Source organism: Nerophis lumbriciformis, linkage group LG10 (genome assembly GCF_033978685.3).
Source record: "Nerophis lumbriciformis linkage group LG10, RoL_Nlum_v2.1, whole genome shotgun sequence".
In the NCBI taxonomy this organism is placed as follows: domain Eukaryota; kingdom Metazoa; phylum Chordata; class Actinopteri; order Syngnathiformes; family Syngnathidae; genus Nerophis; species Nerophis lumbriciformis.
Genome location: NC_084557.2, coordinates 37248467 through 37267706, shown reverse-complemented (window position 1 = coordinate 37267706; position 19240 = coordinate 37248467). Strand labels below are relative to the sequence as shown.

General features: G+C 39.7%; 2 protein-coding genes across 4 annotated transcripts in view; both read left to right on the top strand.

Moving 5' to 3' along the window:
* LOC133612323 (inner centromere protein A-like) overlaps positions 1–6521 on the top strand; it is a 46570-nt gene extending 40049 nt beyond the window's left edge. Inside the window, exons 18-20 of one of the 2 annotated variants that reach the window (XM_061969632.2) lie at positions 4940–5002; positions 5114–5270; positions 5790–6521. In XM_061969632.2, coding sequence (XP_061825616.2) covers positions 4940–5002; positions 5114–5270; positions 5790–5965 — 396 coding nt within the window. In that variant the 3' untranslated portion in view covers positions 5966–6521. The remainder of the gene's footprint in view (positions 1–4939; positions 5003–5113; positions 5271–5789) is intronic. The other variant, XM_061969631.2, reaches the window with a different exon arrangement.
* A 1016-nt stretch (positions 6522–7537) lies between these two features.
* Positions 7538–19238, top strand: fth1b (ferritin, heavy polypeptide 1b). 2 transcript variants are annotated; one of them, XM_061969647.2, is made up of 6 exons: positions 7538–7812; positions 9551–9636; positions 12368–12471; positions 12545–12691; positions 14536–14661; positions 18244–19238. In XM_061969647.2, exons 3-6 carry the CDS (start codon positions 12370–12372, stop codon positions 18406–18408), a joined length of 540 nt encoding a protein of 179 aa, XP_061825631.1. In that variant the 5' UTR covers positions 7538–7812; positions 9551–9636; positions 12368–12369; the 3' UTR covers positions 18409–19238. The 2 variants fall into 2 exon arrangements, with proteins under 2 accessions (XP_061825631.1, XP_061825630.1); XM_061969646.2 differs by lacking the exon at positions 9551–9636 and having other exon boundaries at positions 7542–7812.
* Positions 19239–19240: the final 2 nt, after the last annotated feature.

Sequence of the window (19240 nt, the reverse complement as noted above, 5' to 3'; positions counted from 1 at the left end):
AGGAGCTTTTTGTATTATTAGGTCCATCAGTGCTAAATATTATAAACTTATCACTTTCCTCTGGCACTGTTCCCCTAGCATTCAAGAAAGCGGTTATTCATCCTCTGCTCAAAAGACCTAACCTTGATCCTGACCTCATGGTAAACTACCGACCGGTGTCCCACCTTCCCTTTATTTCGAAAATCCTCGAAAAAATTGTCGCACAGCAGCTAAATGAACACTTAGTGTCTAACAATCTCTGTGAACCTTTTCAATCCGGTTTCAGGGCAAATCACTCTACGGAGACAGCCCTCGCAAAAATGACTAATGATCTACTGCTAACGATGGATTCTGATGCGTCATCTATGTTGCTGCTTCTTGATCTTAGCGCTGCTTTCGATACCGTCGATCATAATATTTTATTAGAGCGTATCAAAACACGTATTGGTATGTCAGACTTAGCTTTGTCGTGGTTTAACTCTTATCTTACTGACAGGATGCAATGCGTCTCCCATAATAATGTGACCTCGGACTATGTTAAGGTAACGTGCGGAGTTCCTCAGGGTTCGGTTCTTGGCCCTGCACTCTTTAGTATTTACATGCTGCCGCTAGGTGACATCATACGCAAATACGGTGTTAGCTTTCATTGTTATGCTGATGACACCCAACTCTACATGCCCCTAAAGCTGACCAACACGCCGGATTGTAGTCAGCTGGAGGCGTGTCTTAATGAAATTAAACAATGGATGTCCGCTAACTTCTTGCAACTCAACGCCAAGAAAACGGAAATGCTGATTATCGGTCCTGCTAAACACCGACATTTATTTAATAATACCACCTTAACATTTGACAACCAAACAATTACACAAGGAGAATCAGTAAAGAATCTGGGTATTATCTTCGACCCAACTCTCTCGTTTGAATCACACATTAAGAGTGTTACTAAAACGGCCTTCTTTCATCTCCGTAATATCGCTAAAATTCGTTCTATTTTATCCACTAGCGACGCAGAGATCATTATTCATGCGTTCGTTACGTCTCGTCTCGACTACTGTAACGTATTATTTTCGGGTCTCCCTATGTCTAGCATTAAAAAATTACAGTTGGTACAAAATGCGGCTGCTAGACTTTTGACAAGAACAAGAAAGTTTGATCATATTACGCCTATACTGGCTCACCTGCACTGGCTTCCTGTGCACTTAAGATGTGACTTTAAGGTTTTACTACTTACATATAAAATACTACACGGTCTAGCTCCGTCCTATCTCGTCGATTGCATTGTACCATATGTCCCGGCAAGAAATCTGCGTTCAAAGAACTCCGGCTTATTAGTGATTCCCAGAGCCCAAAAAAAGTCTGCGGGCTATAGAGCGTTTTCTATTCGGGCTCCAGTACTATGGAATGCCCTCCCGGTAACAATTAGAGATGCTACCTCAGTAGAAACATTTAAGTCCCATCTTAAAACTCATTTGTATACTCTAGCCTTTAAATAGCCCCCCTGTTAGACCAGTTGATCTGCCGTTTCTTTTCTTTTCTCCTGTGCTCCCCTTTTCCTTGAGGGGGGGGGCACAGGTCCGGTGGCCATGGATGAAGTGCTGGCTGTCCAGAGTCGGGACCCGGGGTGGACCGCTCGCCTGTGCATCAGCTGGGAACATCTCTGCGCTGCTGACCCGTCTCCGCTCGGGATGGTGTCCTGCTGGCCCCACTATGGACTGGACTCTTACTGTTGTGTTGGATCCACTGTGGACTGGACTCTCGCAATATTATGTCAGACCCACTCCACATCCATTGCTTTCGGTCTCCCCTAGAGGGGGGGGGTTACCCACATATGCGGTCCTCTCCAAGGTTTCTCATAGTCATTCACATCGACGTCCCACTGGGGTGAGTTTTTCCTTGCCCGTATGTGGGCTTTGTACCGAGGATGTCGTTGTGGCTTGTGCAGCCCTTTGAGACACTTGTGATTTAGGGCTATATAAATAAAGATTGATTGATGATTGATTGATTCTTTGTCACGTGTTGCTGGCATCAAATTCTAAAGTTAATGATTATTTGCAAAAAAAAAAAAAAGTTTATCAGTTTGAACATCAAATATGTTGTCTTTGTAGCATATTCAACTGAATATGGGTTGAAAATGATTTGCAAATCATTGTATTCCGTTTATATTTACATCTAACACAATTTCCCAACTCATGGAAACGGGGTTTGTACTTTGTATAGTTCTAGACTTCTGGTAATTTGAAAACATCATAATGGCGGCTACAGTTTCCATCTTAAAGATGTAAAAAAATTATTTTGGAATGTCCGGCGGGCCAGATTGAAAAGCTTAACGGGTCGCATGCGGCCTACGGGCCTTAGTTTGCCCAGGTCTGGTCTAGCGGCATACGTGAACTGGGGCTGCAAGCCCCTGGAGCCAGTCAGAATCTGTCTCTTGTCATGCTCATCGAAATGAGAAGGCATTCATTTCAACTTAACAAATAATAGCCCCAACATAATAGGTGGTGTTAGTATCTGTTGTTTTCAGATGACGTGCTAGCATTGTAAAATGTACCGGTAGTCAACTTTAGAGCGTTTGTTGCGCCAGGGTTTTGCCATTTTGAGATCTCACGTCATTACTCACATCGCGTAATTACGTCATCCCCACCGGGAAGGATTGATAAGAGAACCGTTTGAATAAATAGCAAGCCATTCCAAGGAATTTATATACTTCTGAACAAGACCCGGTTTTTGATTCCCACCCCTAGTCTATTTTTCACAATTACTAAGTTTATGTAAGAAACTTTAAAATGAAAATTATTGATGTTTATGGCGGTCACTCACCCTGTCTCATCATCATGTAAGTACAGGCAGTGTGTGCACACATACAAAAGCAGTCTAAGAGAAGTAACCAACAATTTGCAGTCATGTTGTTATAATAGAATATACATTTAATGACAGTTAGCGCTAACTATCCAAATCGCTATTATTAGCTAACAGCATTAAAAGCTAATGCGCATGAACTGATAACAAATTTTGCTCGACAGTATATATTGACCTACAAATTGTTGCCGTTAAGATATTGTCAACATTATTAACCACTGATGTAATGATAACACATAATAATAATGCATGTACATCCTTTCAAATGAAATAAACTTGTATGTTTTGTAACATTGTATTTGGAATGTAAACTTTTAAATCTCCAAGTTAAATAAAACAAACAAATAATACAAATAAAGTATATTCTTTCTGTTAGCTAAATTTGGCACTTGAATACATATCACAACCAAAAGCAATAAAATATGTTCCGTCTCTGTTAAGGAGGGTTTGAGGACTTTAAAACATACACAACCAAAACAATAAATAAAATGGCTAAATAAAGTATTGACAAACAAAGTTGGACTTCAATGATGAACATGCAAGCAGAGGTAGAGTTGTACATTGCTTAACTTACAGTCAAGTTAAACAAAAATGCACAGTAACAATATAAACCCTACATTACAAGCAGATGTATTATTATGCCAAAAAAAATGAAGTCTGGCAGATTCCGAGCGAGGAACACCATCATGACATGACATTACAAATATCTGTCAAACGTTTGCAGTGTTTGTCGAAATGCTAGTTTTTCAACGCTATTAAAGGGCAACATGTATTTGGCGATGAAGTGACTAACACTTTCTGTGAGTGCACACCAGTTTACGCAGACTTTGTTCACCAAAAGTGTGGACTGTCGGGGGGAGAAGGCTCTGCATTTTATGTGGATGTCTTTTACCAATTAGAGAAATGCTGAGTCGGGTGGTTCTCTTTCAAGTGGGCATGCAAGTTTGTCCTATTTCAACCTCTCCAAGGTTTCTCATAGTCATTTACATCGACGTCCCACTGGGTTCCTTGCCCTTATGTGGGTTCTGTACCGCGGATGTCGTTGTGGCTTGTGCAGCCCTTCGAGACACAGGGCTATATAAATAAACATTGTATGATTGATATTTGATTGTTTTGTTGGCACCACTTTCGGAAAACTGTCTCCTGAGTGTTGGTAACCTCATCTTGTTCCAGAGGTTTAAAACTGAGGTATTCCCACACTGGTCCAGTAGCATTTGTTTCATCAACTTTTTCCTTCAGATTTATATTATCGATACTGTTGCGTTGGTTGTCATGAGCTAACGTGTTGCACTCTGTCATGTTCGCCAACCTGGCTCTCAGCACACAGACACCTAATGAATGACAAGAGGCTTCACTGCCTTTCTTTTATTATGCTATGATACAAATGTCTGGAGCTGCTGAAACCGATGCAAAGAGTGACCGCTTTTGCAGCCCGTAAACACACATGCACATGGCTAAGTTATCAAGTTCATTTTCATTTATTGTTAGATTAACTGCCATATCGAATATTGGTCCAAGTCTAAGTGTAGGTCATTGCGTCCAAGAAGCCGTAAGAGGGCAGCGTAAAATACATTGAAAAGTTAGCGCAACCAGACCCTTTAATTGGTGCAAATAAGATTGATGATGGCAACTTGTTAGCATAGCACACATTCCTTAAATGATTGTGTGAGCTTGAAAGAGGTCAAAATAAATATGTATTAAAATTGGATTCCACCATTTGCCGAGCGAAACCTAAAGACTCGGCAGTAATGCAATAATGTAATGTTACTTACTGTGCCTTGGCTAAAATAAAAATAAAAATGTATATACAAGTACCGTGTGACTTGTTGAAGGGTGGACTAGCAAAGTAAGATTTTCATTGTACGGCAAACTGTCTAACTGTGCATATGACAATAAACAATCTTAAATCTTGACTTTGAGATCCCCTGGACTAGATGAAAAGAAATCTTAAATGTGCAAATGTGAATTTGTCAGATAAGTTCATCTATTCTCACAAAATGATGCTTTCTAACAAACATAATTAGCCTATAACTAGACACTATTTTTGGGCATAAACGTTAAATCAGCTTCATAATTAGTTTTTTTGTCTTCTCAATCTCTGCAGCGTTCTGTAACGACCACACCTGCAGGAAAAGGCTGTGGACTCAATGTCACTGTAGATATGGAGGTAAATGTGGAAGAATTTTGTATTGCCGTACTGATACTTAAGAGCAATTTTTTTCCTATATATATTTAAATGGTATAAATCCTCAAATAATAATTGTTTCTCCCTGTTCAGAAATCCCCACATACGACATACTTGATCACTCCAAAGGGTGGCAAGAACGCAAAGACTATGTCCAAAAATTCAGAAGACTACGGTATGGATCAAAACAGCGATGATTCTACTGATGACGAGTCTGCTCCAAAAAAGCAAATTCCGTCTTGGGCAGAAGGTATGCTTTAACCTTTTTAGAAGATTAACATATAGTTGTTGTTTGAAAATGAGAACTGTTGGATTATTTTTGTATTTTAACCAGAATAACTATGTTTATGTTGTCATGTAGTTTTAATCAGTGCTGCTTTTCTGGTCATTCTGGTAGTAAATGCCAGCACATGTAACTCCACCCACATGACAAGACTCAAATCAATAGTGTTTAATCCAGAAGTAAAACTGTACTTTTGTAGAGTACTAAAGTTACAGTGTGTTCAGGTTGTTTGTCTGTAAACACATCTATGTAACATGAATAACAATTTCATGAGTTCTTTAAGATCAGTGTGAAATTAACAACAAATACGTAGTGCATTTTAATCTTTTATTTGACGATTAGTTGTTGATGTCAACATTTTTGGGACTGACTCATAATGTATGTATTTATTATGATGTTCTGGAGGAACGTCATACTTGAGGACCCATGTCTTAACCCAAAAGTCACTAAATGTGTTGTCTCAATTGAATATGTTTGTCCTTTCAGGTCACAATCTACAAAAGATAATTATGAAACAGTACTTCAATCCTCCTGACTTGGACTCTTTCTTTGGCTCGATCGAGGCACCAAAGCTGGAGAACATCTTTTACAAGAGCAAACCTCGCTACTTTAAACGCACCAGCTCTGCTGTGTGGCACTCACCTCCTGTTGGGAATAAGTAACAGGTGCACTGATTATAGTGATGCCTCACTGTACAAATATTTTCTGTTTTAGGTTGGCTTTTCAATAAAAATTTATGTTTGGGATGTTTTTAGAGTATTACAGTAAATGTGCGTCTTGCATGGTTGTAGATGGGAAATGTTTAGCATCTTGTAACATTAAAATATAAAGAATGACACCATCGGTGTTTGTTCCCAATTTGTTTTTATTAAACTTTTAAGACGGTTGTTTTTAGAGACACAGAAGACGACGCGCGAGTCTGTTCCACAATCAGTGGTGGATGCACTTTGCACTCTTTGCGTCTCTGTCAAGCCTGATGGAACAAATCATGTGTTATCCATTATTTTCCCATCATGACAATGATTGATATTTACAAAAAATATTGCACCTTGTTTCCTGCCCACGTTTTTTTATTTGATTATTTTGAGACAACACTTAATTCCTTCCAATTTATACTTTTTGGGTTCGCCCGATTTGTAGATATTATTTGACCAGTTTAAGCCCACATGGTGCAGCCCCTGTTTCCAAGGCAACCGTTCAATATGAACAGATGTAATTTTTTCTGTTATAAAATGTTTTGGGTTTTTTTTGGAAATAAAACAATGTCGCCATTTTTCACACTATGTGGTGCGTGTATTTTACATACAAAAAGAAGGGTTGTGAAGTGAGGCGAAGGGCAAGGATGAACAGGTCTGGCCAGCAAATGTACGTCAGCTTGGTTTATGCCTCATTGCAAATTATTTGCCACTTGTCAAGATTGAAAATTTAATTCTAGAAATGTTCCTAGTTTTAGGAGCTATTTACTTTTATTCATTTACAAATCTTAATTTTAGCATTAAGTTATTTTTTCTATTCAAGTTATAATGTTAAAATTGAGAAAATAACTTCAAATATATTTCAGCTTTCCACCATAAATCTTTTTTGAAGATTCAGCAATATCTCAAGGATGCTTAATTTAAAAATTACAAATTGAATGAATAATGCTGATTTTCAGAATAAAATACTTATTTCTAATTTAAGTCCTGCTAATTTCTAGATCTAAATCTTAATTTAGGATCTTTTATCAAGTACAGTGGAATAAAAAATAATGCCCCCCCCCAAAAAAATCTAGTCTGTTATATTTTGACAGCTCTTTTCTGCAGTGTGGTCAATGAAGTGTTGGCAAAATTGAAACCATTTTTACCGGTGTTGGGGATGCAAAAAAAGTATTTTTGTAAAATGCCAAGAAAGTGCACAGGTTTACTGTCAAGCTGAATTGCGTTTTTAGTAGTATTAAAAGAAAAGAAAAACGTTTATAATTGTTTTTATAATTATGACTTGATTTAGAACCCTGATAAGAATCGTGAATGCAGTTGAGATAGGCTACAGCACCCCCGCAACCCCGAAAGGGACAAGTGGTAGAAAATGGATGGATGGATATATATATATATAAAGTGTGTGTGTGTAACAAAGTGTAAAGCCAAATAGAAGCACCAGGTGTTAGGGAACGACAATATAGGATGACACTGAAAGTAAACGACTCTTTCAAAAGTGACGTCACAAGTTGTTTTGTTTACGCTGACGCATGGGGGCCATCTTGATAGTTCCGGTACATTAGCAAGGCACTTGTTAATATTTATTTAAAGCTTAAAGTTACACGGTTAATAAAGTTGTTTAGGAGTAGAGAGACCGAAAGACTCCTCCCCTAACTCCACGCGTCACCTTTATAAACGTCAAATAGTGGCTCGTCTTGCTCGAGTAGAACATCTTTGTGGTGCAAGTTAACTCTTTATTACGTCAGTCAAACATCAGCAGGTGAACGAAGTACGCTAACGAGCCACAAGGACTTCCATTTATTTAGTAAACTCAGGTACGTTTCATGCTTTATTGCCAACCCTTTCACTGCTATGTCCGTCTTCGATTCAATCAAGTATTTGCAGACACCCTCTCAACACAGTACTTTGCTCTCGTCGTTGCTGCATTTTTCTTTCTTTCTTGCATTTAACGAAGAAAGCACAGTCTATCATGTCTAATTACTTGTGTGTGAAACATACTTGGCCAAAAATCTGATCCTGGAAAAAACAACAACCTTAGAAGCTGAGAAGTTGCTCGCACGACCACTAGCAGTACTACGGTGATGCTTTCATGGCACATAATTTTTTTGGGAATTCCCTGCGTTTATTATTTTCAATTCATCCATCAATCCATTTTCTACCGCTTGTCCCTTATGGGGTGGCGGGGGGTGCTGGAGCCTATCTCATATTTGTTTTATTATTTTGACCTATAAGTGCAAAAGATTGTATAAAATATAACATTACATAAAAAGATGCCAGCCTACAAATCAGTAGTCATGACTGTAAAATGGTTATCATCAGTGGTCCTCAACCATTGTTGCGCCACGGACCGGTTTCAAGGTAACATTGTGAAATGTACTGTGGTTTTTACAGCATTTTTCTCTAAATTAAAAATGTTTTACTTTTTTTACTAAAATAAACTGTGGTGCCGTTTTGGCATTTACAGTAACACACCGAAAAATCTACAGTTGTTGATTTGCGGAAAAAAAGAAGAAGCTGGCAGTTCAGGTGCCAATTTTTTTTTTAATCTAAATTTTACAGTAACATTCTGGCAACTGAGCTGCCTTTTTTTTTTTACCATAAAAAACAGCAGTACTGTTTTTCCATTTACAGTAATATACACAAAATTTTGAGGTGAAATTATTGCAATTTTCCTTGTTTTTTTTTTTACATTTTAGTTTTTTTTAAATGTACAAAAAAATGCATTTAAAATGGTGTAATAATAGTATTCACTGTTAGAAGCGGCCCTCTTGGGACAAACATAACTGCGATGTGGCCCTCAGTGAAAACGACTTTGACACCTCTGCACTAGACCGGGGGTCCCCAACCTTTTTTGCACCACGGACCGGTTTAATTTAGGCATTATTTTCAGGGACCGGCTTTCCGCTTGTGCCAGATAAACACAGCAAAAATAAGTGCATGAAAAATACAAGTCACTTATTATCGGCGGTCCCTCGGACGAGTATGACGATCCTCCTGGTAGGGGTGTATCTCTTTATGGAGGATGCCTGTGCGTGACTTTGTTTTACGTGGGGAGACTGGTGCACAGATAGTCACCACACGATCCTTGACAGAATCGGGTCAGGTTTCAGTGGCATGGAGTCCAAGACGACTGGGGACCCTTTTCTGCTGCAGCCTTCTTCCGCCATCGCAGCCGTTGTGGTAGTTTTTAAAAACTACCGTCTTCCGCCTGCTCCGCCGTTGAGGTCTTCACCGTATCCCTGGCTAGGGGGCAGTCAGGTGCTAGGCCTTTGTCAAGGGCCACCTGGGGTCACAGTTAACCTCCTAGTGCCCCAAGACTCCATAGAGGAGGCTCCACTGCTGGATGCACTTTAACGTCATGCCGAGGACACTACAACACCGAATTAGTGGGAGCCCTGGGCTTGATTCTTTGCAATGATGGAAATCAGCCTTTGGCTACAATCTGTCACATTTATTTTTGATATGTTCATTAATGTATCATCTATAAACAAGCCTATTGGTGTGTCTAGTGGGACAGGCCAAATTATTTAATGTTTCTCTGTGGCCCGGCAGCAATTGCGTCACGGACTGGTTCCGGCCCCCGGACCGGTGATTGGGGATGACTGATTTACATGATCCAACAAAGGTGCAATAATTAGGTGTGTAAGATACAACACAAAATTGACGGAGAGAAAAATAAGGGGAAACAGGAAATGTTTTTGAAAGGGCATTGGAAGTTTGAATAGCTTTCAGTGTGTTTGTTACCTTTTTAGTGAGTTATTAAAATGTTTTAATTTAGAATTAAAACAAGTGAATATTTGGATAACATGACGCCCCTCTGGAACGTTTCTTAATTCTTTATAACAATTGAATCATCGAAATCAGTAAATTTCCTATTGTTTTAATCTATTAATGTACTAGTATATGTATATATTAGAGATGCACGGTTTGCGGACACAACCGCGGAGTCCGCGGATTATCCGCGGTTCGGGCGGTTGAAATAAAAAAAAAATTGATTTTATCCGCGGGTCGGGTCGGGCGGTTGAAAAAAAAAAAAAAAAGATTTTAAATAGATTCAGGCGGGTGGCAGTTAAACCAATTCGGAAATATATATACATAGTTAAATGTTGTTACCCACATACGAAAAACGAGCAGGCACCTGCAGCATATGCCACAACAGAAGAAGAAAAAAAAAAGAGATGGACACTTTTACGGAGCGGAGAAGGGACGCCTCGCCGGGGTCCGGGACCGAGGCCCCTTCCCCCGAGAGGGCCCCACCGGGAGCCGTAGCTGAGGTGATCCGCGAGAAGGGCCCGACGCACGTCCAGGGTCACCACCGTGCCCACCGCACGACACCCCGCCTCGTCCGCCTTCGCCGCGGCCGGCGTCACGAGCAGCAGGTAAGCAGCTTACCTGCCCGCCACCCCCGTGGCCGGGGGCTCGTAACAGGGGTCACTCCGCGCGCTCCGCCCGTGCAGCTTGCCTGCCCGCCACCCCCGTTGCCGGGGGCGCGTAACAGGGGTCACTCCGCGCGCAGTGCGCTCACGAAAGGGGTGGGGCAAGCAGAACTGGCGCTGCGGGATGAACCGAACGCCGGGTTAAGGTGCCCGATGCCGACGCTCATCAGACCCCGGAAAAGGTGTTGGTTGATATAGACAGCAGGACGGTGGCCATGGAAGTCGGAACCCGCTAAGGAGTGTGTAACAACCCACCTGCCGAATCAACTAGCCCTGAAAATGGATGGCGCTGGAGCGTCGGGCCCATACCCGGCCGTCGCCGGCAGCGAGAGCCGCTAGGGCTAGGCCGCGACGAGTAGGATGGGCACCGCGGTGCGCGCTAAAGCCTCGGGCGCGAGCCCGGGTGCGAGGGACATTGCACCTCCATGCGCTTGGAGGTGCGCTCAGCGCGGCTCCCAGATGATTGCTGCATTGGATCAGTCGCCTTTCTTTAACAGGCAAAAGCTTTATAACCTCACTAATGCCTTGCATCGTCTATATTAGATATATAACAACGGGCGGGTGCGGTGTTGATTAAATGTTAATTCGGGTGGATGCGGATGGTTGACGACTTTTGTCATGCGGTTGCGGATGAAATAATTGCCTGTCCGCGCATCTCTAGTATATATGTATTAAAACAGATACTTGGGTCCGAACTAACTGAAAAATTGGATATTCATAAATGACATTATTTTCTGGAGAAGTCATCTGAATAGATTTTTATAGATGTGAGTTGCAAAAAGGTTAAATTGTGTTCTTGTCTTATTTAAATCAATGTAGTGGTGGCAGTTATCAAGACCATACACCTCAAAGGTAGCTGAATTATTTAGCTAATGTGGAAAGTGACTGTTAAAAGTGTTCAAATGTATCCTGTGTACTTGGCAGGATGAACATAAAATGCATTATACTGTAACCTTTTAGGTGAATATAGTTTGGCTATTTCAGAACTTGAATGCACATGTCTATTAATTGTTTCAGCACTTTTTGCAAGAACTGTACTGCAAAATTAACAGGTGTGTGATCCATGAGTCAATCCAAACCAATCAAAATCTATTTTGCAACCTACTGATTTTACTGAGACATGCGAAAAAATCAGGAGACACTTCCCTATGAGCATGTCCTGCTTTTGAAGCCTTCAGTGGCAAGGTACTGCTGATTAATTAATTGTAAGGTCGTCCTGGGTCATAATGTTATTCTTCTGATTGAATGAACCCAGATATGTATTGGTCCATTTCAATCAATCAATCAAAGTTTATTTATATGGCCCTAAATCAATAGTGTCTCAAAGGGCTGCACAAGCCACAACGACATTCTTGGCTCAGATACCATAACAGGGAAAGAAAAAACTCAACCCAATGGCATACAATGAGAAACCTTGAAACATTGAAGTGTGCATTCAAAATTTAGAGAAATAAATTAATCTATAAAGGTTATAGTGCATTTTAGCTTTCATCCTGAAATTTTACAACAAGCTTAATATCCCAAACATTTTGTAAATTGTAAATTATGTACCAAAGCTATTCTCTCTGCAAGCATTAACAAAACAAGTGGCATTCACCTAAATGTGTTGTCTAGTGGTTTTAAGAGATCATTCATTGACTTCAAGCCTGATGCTAGCAGGTGATGGTGAAGTGAGGACATTTTCACCTGCAGGTGTCGAAGAGTTGACCTGAAGTGTTCTGCCCTTTTGTTCTTGTTGTACTTGCAGACAGTTTCAAGTGTTCGGCATGTGTTTTCGTAAGATGTCTCTGTTCATTCTTGGTCTTTTGTTATTGTTGTACTTGCAGACAGTTTCAAGTGTTCGGCATGTGTTTTCGTAAGATGTCTCTGTTCATTCTTGGTAGCCTTTGACAATGTGCTCACTTTTGTTGTCTTTAATGTATGACAAATGCAGAAATGGCTTCCCAAATCCGTCAAAACTTTCACCAGGACTGCGAGGCTGCCATTAACAGACAGATAAACCTTGAGCTTTATGCCTCTTATGTGTACTTCTCGATGGTAAGATATTCTTCAAGCAAAATATGTATATATTTTTTAAACCGTGAGCAATTATTTCCCTTTCTTTCTTTAGGCATACTATTTTGAAAGGGACGACAAATTCCTACCAAATTTTGCCAAGTTTTTTAGTGCCCAGTCCAAAGAGGAGTGTGAGCACGCCGAGAAGCTGATGACTTTCCAGAACAAGAGGGGAGGCAGGATTTTTTTACAGGATATTAAGGTATTCGCCTCACTACCTCACGTTATTACACTGTTGTCTAATTCAAATGTTTTTGTTGGGAAGTGACTGCATACAGATTGCACGTACCAAAGTGTTTACTTCCAAAGAAGGCAAGGCAAAAGTTGGAGTCTTTTTATTTCTGATATTTGAAAACTCATTATATACACTATATTGCCATAAGTACTTGGCCACCAGCTTTGACTCACATATACACTTGAAGTGCCATCCCATTCCTAACGCATAGGGTTCAATATTATGTCGGTCCACTTTTTGCAGATATTACAGCTTCAACTCTTCTGGGAAGGCTGTCCACAAGGTTGCGAGTGTGTTTATAGGAATTTTCGACCATTCTTCCAAAAGCGCATTGGTGAGGTCACTGATGTTGGTCGAGAATGCCTGGCTCTCAGTCTCCGTTCTAATTCATCCCAAAGGTGTTCTATCGGGTTCAGGTCAGGACTCTGTGCAGGCCAGTCAAATTCATCCACACCAGACTCTGTGCAGGCCAGTCAAATTCATCCACACCAGACTCTGTCATCCATGCCTGTGTGGACCTTGCTTTGTGCACTGGTGCACAGTCATGTTGGAAGAGGAAGGGGACCGCTCCAAACTGTTTCGACAAGGTTGGGAGCATGGAATTGTCTAAAATGTTTTGGTATCCTGGAGCATTCAAAGTTCATTTCACTGGAACTAAGGGGACAAGCCCAACTCCTGGGAAAAAAAAAACCACACCATAATTCCTCCTCCACCAAATTTCACACTCGGCACAATGCAGTCCGAAATGTACCTTTCTCCTGGCAACTTCCAAACCCAGACTCGTCCATCAGATTGCCAGATGGAAAAGAATGATTCCTCACTCCAGAGAAGGCGTCTCCACTGCTCTAGAGTCCAGTGGCGACGTGCTTTACACCACTGCATCCGACTCTTTGCATTGGACTTGGTGATGTATGGCTTAGATGCAGCTGCTCGGCAATGGAAACCCATTCCATGAAGCTCTCTGCGTACTGTACGTGGGCTAATTGGAAGGTCACATGAAGTTTGGAGCTCTGTAGCAACTGACTGTGCAGAAAGTCGGCGACCTCTTTGCACTATGTGCTTAAGCATCCGCTGACCCTTCTCTGTCAGTTTATGTGGCCTACCACTTTGTGGCTGAGTTGCTGTTGCTCCCAAACTCTTCAATTTTCTTATAATAACGACGACAGTTGACTTTGGAATATTTAGGAGTGAGAAAATTTCACGACTGGATTTGTTGCACAGGTGGCATCCTATGACAGTTCCACGCTGGAAATCATCCAGCTCCTGAGAGCGACCCATTCTTTCACAAATGTTTGTACACCTGATTGTGATCAATTGGATGGGTGGCCAAATACTTTTGGCAATATAATGTATGTAACAAGTTGGAGTGTATGTGAAAGGAAAATAAAGCACTCTTTCAACGCATTGTCATTTGTTGACCACTGTATATTGCACAACAGAGCAGCAACAGAACTTCACACAGATAAGTCAGCCAAGTTTCAACTAACATTTTAAAGCACATGCAGAGCTACTAAAAAACTGCTGGTTGCTGATTATTCCTATTTTAAATGCAACTGTTGTCCTCTTTTGGAGCTCATTAAAAAAAAACAAAAAAAACTAAAGTATCCGTTTTTAATTCCTTTATCTGCTTTTTTACCCCACACACCCAGTGAATAGAGCAGGTTTTTTAAATCCCAACTTGAATAAAAATGTCTTTACTTTGACTAAATCTTGACTAACGTAACATATCCTCATTTCTGTTTCCTTGAGACAAAGACAACATGTAGGTGAAATGCGAGCAAATACCAATAGCGTGTCTTTGCATTTATAAGAAACCTGACCGAGATGAATGGGGCACCTGCCTGGAGGCTTTGGAGTGTGCTTTGCAGCTGGAGAAGAGTGTAAACCAATCCCTGCTGAAGATACAGGAAATGGGCACGCAGCACAACGATCCTCATGTATGTGTTTCACTCTCTTACACATATTTAAGTTGTCCTGTATGTACTTAATAGGGCCCTATATTGATTGTGTTTACATTTAAAGCACTTTCTTGTGTCTAGATAATATACAGTGGATATGATTTGGTGTACATGTTGCTCCACAGTCACATTTACAACCCACTTTCTGCGTATGTCTGCTAGATGTTTGTTTAAATTAAACATTTTAAAATGTTCACTGTTTAAATATATTTTGTCACAGACACGGTCAAGAATAAACTTCATAAAAAAGGTGTGTACAGTCACCCGATTACAACATTAGTTACACCTGCCCACTCTCCGATTGATACACATAAAACGATGCTTTTAGCAGCATTTATCTCACTGCATGTCGCACGTCTGTTATATTGCGCACGCAAAGACTCTATGGAACTAATACTTTATCCTACCGTTTCTTGTATTTCCTCAAATCAGGCCAAAATGTTGCCCTACTATTGCTAAGTGCTAAACAAGAAATACAAACGATGAAGATAATGAAATAATCACTAACTGCACAATGTCTGCTCTCAGCGGTATGCCGACTAATGGGGATGTTCATGTCTTCCCGATTAGATGAAAAAATAATAATCCTGTCAGGTAAATACAAATTTAAAAAGTGGGTGCAAACGAGCATCTTTTCGTGTCTTTCAAGCGATCCCCGTGTCTTAACGCCATAACCACGGTGAACTCTCATAGGCACTGATTTTATAGTTTAGCACCTCTCTGCGTGCAATTTTTACTTTCCACCCACAGTCTGAATGCTTCTGTAAATATGTATATAGTATAATATTACATTTTTAAACAACACATTCACGACATTCGTTCTCAGGACTGGACTATGCACGTTACTGCCTTTTGCACTATTTTTCTTTTCTTTCCTTCCTATGTTTTGCATATTTGTAGACTGTCGCACTGATACCGGAGTTGCTTTTAATCTCATTGTACCTGTGTATAGTGACAATAAAAGGCATTCTCATTTTCTTAATTGAATGTCAAAGTTGACCAACTTCTTGGTTACTTTCTACTATACAAATGAGAGGCATGATTTGTAATCTAGAATTAACTTTTACCAACTCTGAGGCGATGCAGCAGCTCACTGGCTCCAGTATGTCAATAGCTGCATAAGCTGGTTACCTTTCTGTGATCGCGGCACCGCTAAAAGTAGTTATTTTGCGCTAGCAGTTATAATAATATTGTTAATGCTTGGTCAATATGCAGGTCATACCATGTTAATGGAGTATTGTTGGTTTAAAAAAAAAATGTTTTGGGTCATTGTTAGCCACCTTATACTTGCCGAATATTACAAATTAGAATGCCTAAAAAAAGAGCGACATGTGTTATTGTCTTATTAAAGGATTGTGAATGATAGGCCAAATTCCAAATAAGTGCCGTACCCCTTTAAGGTGTTTAATCAGTAAGGATTCAGTCAGAAAATGTTTGCTCTCTGAAGAGCAAATGTGTTGTTCAGTCTAACTTTGTCATAGAAAAAAGAAGTTCAAAACATTCTGAGATTTGCTCATTTATTAACATACATTTTCTCAATAATCAGTCAATGAAATTGTGTCATAATTCCATCCCTAATAGTGACATAACTTTGGTATGTGTTGTTTTTCAAATAGATGCACAATACATATACAGTGCTTTGTGATGTACCGGTAAACGGTGTGTATATATAAACCTCTGTAAAATTCCAGACGGTTAGTAATACAGTTGAAATGTTTCCAAAAATCGTAATTTATCAATGCATTTTAGGCAACACCGCCTACTTCCTAGAAACAAAATCGTTGCAGCCTGGCAACGACACAGACTTTGCACTGGAGATTTTCCCCCTAGCTAAACAGAGCCGATTAATTCGTTTTACTGCATTTCACTCCTTTCTACTTCCGTGGAGTCTCGCGTTTAAGAGCACACTGCTATTATTACGTGGCACTAACTTGGAGACGGACGCATTTGTCCCACACTAAACGTATACCGTGGAGGAGAAAAATATTTGATGTTGCAGTTTTATTTTGAAAGTGCAACACAGCGTCCTTCACTCAGCTACTCTGACTGAGAGTTACCATGCAGCAGGCGATGCGTCGGGAACGTTGCAGCAACTTGTTTATAAAGTCTTTAGTTTGTTGACTGGGATGGTCACTCATCCTTTATTTAAGTAAGGCACAAATATTGTGTGTTAGAAGTGAGGGGTTACACTCCTGTTATTTTTTTTTGGCCAAACTGTTGTACTGAAAACTACATGGTGTTGTTGGAGAACAAAGCTTCTTTATTTGACTTTATCTTCATTAGCCAAACTGCTCTATGTTTTATATCCTGATATGAAAAAGTAAACCCAATGTTTTTTTCCATTACTTGTCAGTTATTTTTAATTTCACAGTTATTACTTAAAAAAACATTCATGTGACATATTTCTGCTCCAACTCTTAATAGATCTGTCCCGATACAGCATCTACATACATGTATATACATTTAGGTCAAGTAAATGTATATAACTTTAAAAAATAACTCTCTATCAACATGTAAAAATTGACATAAATGCATTATATAATGAGAAAAAGCTGACATGTTGGTACTATTAATGAAAAAACAAAACAAATATTTGTCTCTAAAGGGCAACTGCACTTTTTTGAAGACATGAAGACAGATGGATTATTTTTTTAGGCATTCTAAATATTAAAAAAAACTTAAATAAAAGCCCGCTGACAGCAAAGCCAATGGGAGGTCCTCTATTCCGCTCATAAAATCAAAAAAATAACCATTCAAAAAGCGCCAACAACACACATTTACATTTCATGACTTTAATATTGACAAAGTATTAGTGATATTGTTGTTATTATTAGTGCTAACGCAGACAAACTATTTATAGCGGCGACGTGATCACTACAATGTGTCCCTATTAGAGGTGGGGGAAATGATCAAATTTTAAATGCGTTGCAACTCGGAAATGGACGATTATAGAATCAATTATTAACGTCAGTAATCAATCAATTTATTAATTGTATATAAAGTAATGCAGACAGTTCTAAGATTTGGCTGACTGCAGAGAGCCACCTCACCGAGAGATCCGACCAGCTCCTTTTTATTACAGTTTTGAACACATTTCCATTAATTTAATAAATGTGGGAATTAATTTAACTGTTTCTAATTACAAATGCACTGTTTTTTAAGTTTCAAATTATAAACGTTTTAGTGAAGCAAGAAATGTGAACTACATAATTAAAGAAAGATGCATCAATAATCAAATTTAAATCAAATCATAGCTATTGAATTGTAATCGTATTCGAATCGGGAGGTACCCAAAGATTTCCACCCTTGTTCCCTATGTTTACATCATCGAGTGGTCCGCTGTTTCCTCACTTCCCTGCTCCTTGGAAGTTTATTGTAGATCATAAATCATGCCTCCCACCTGCAAAGTAGATGGCTTAGGGCGTATTACGACAAGTTTGGTACACTTTGAGAGCCATTTAGGACCCAATCCAAGTCTGTATATGATGGAGAAGAACCTAAGCATTACCTTCTCCACTGGCTCTTTAATTTAAAATAGTTCTCCTTGGCCCCACCCCACAGCTGTGTGACTTCATTGAGACTCACTATCTGGATGAGCAGGTCAAGTCCATCAAGCAGCTTGCTGACTGGATCTCAAACCTGCAGCGCATGGGAGCACCACAGAACGGCATGGCTGAGTACCTCTTTGACAAACACACCATGGCTGAGGAGGCCAGTCAAACATAAGCAGATGATTTTAAATCAATCTCCTCTCCTCAATCAAAACTGCTGTTATTTGGAGAGCACAAAGCCATAAAATGCTAGCACTTTGAGGTCTCACTTATTGACTAGTACTGTATGCTGCTGACGTGCTTCACAAAAAGGTTTAAAAGCATTCCAAATTAATCAAAATGAACAGTTGCAACCATCCTAGTGTCACTATTTGCATTTTTGGTGAATTTAGTGTGAGAAAATTGTAAGATCCTTTTCACTGTATGTCTGGAATCATGCACTTTGAGAGAGAGCCACTAGGTAGCAGTAGATATAAGAAATTACAATACTAAGACATAATATTTCTTGTTTGATTTTACATCATTGGCCAACATAAAAAGTGGTTAAACTCAAGGTTGAAGACTTTGGGTCAATTTTAATCTGGTATATGACAATAATGACACCCACCACATAGTAGACCACAACAACATGATTATTATTTTTGTTATTGGGCAACTCCTGAAAATCACTTGGCTAGTATGTGTTTTCCAAGAGGTTACATGACATTTTGTAAAACACAAACATTCAATGAGCCTAATGTTCCTGTGTTGATTTAACCAAAACAAATGTACTGATTGTAACTGTAACTGATTGAAAAGCAAATCTAAGTAAAGATCAGTGACTGAATGTAGGCCCCCAGTCTTTTTTTAAGCTAGGATCCTATTAGTACACTTTTTGAAGTAAAGAATGCTCATGTCATAGTTGCAGATGTACAATAAGGTCATTTTCTCTGTTAGCACTGTGGGCTAAAGTGTATACACATTGATTGTTTATAAAAAAATAAAATAAAGCAACAATAAACATTACT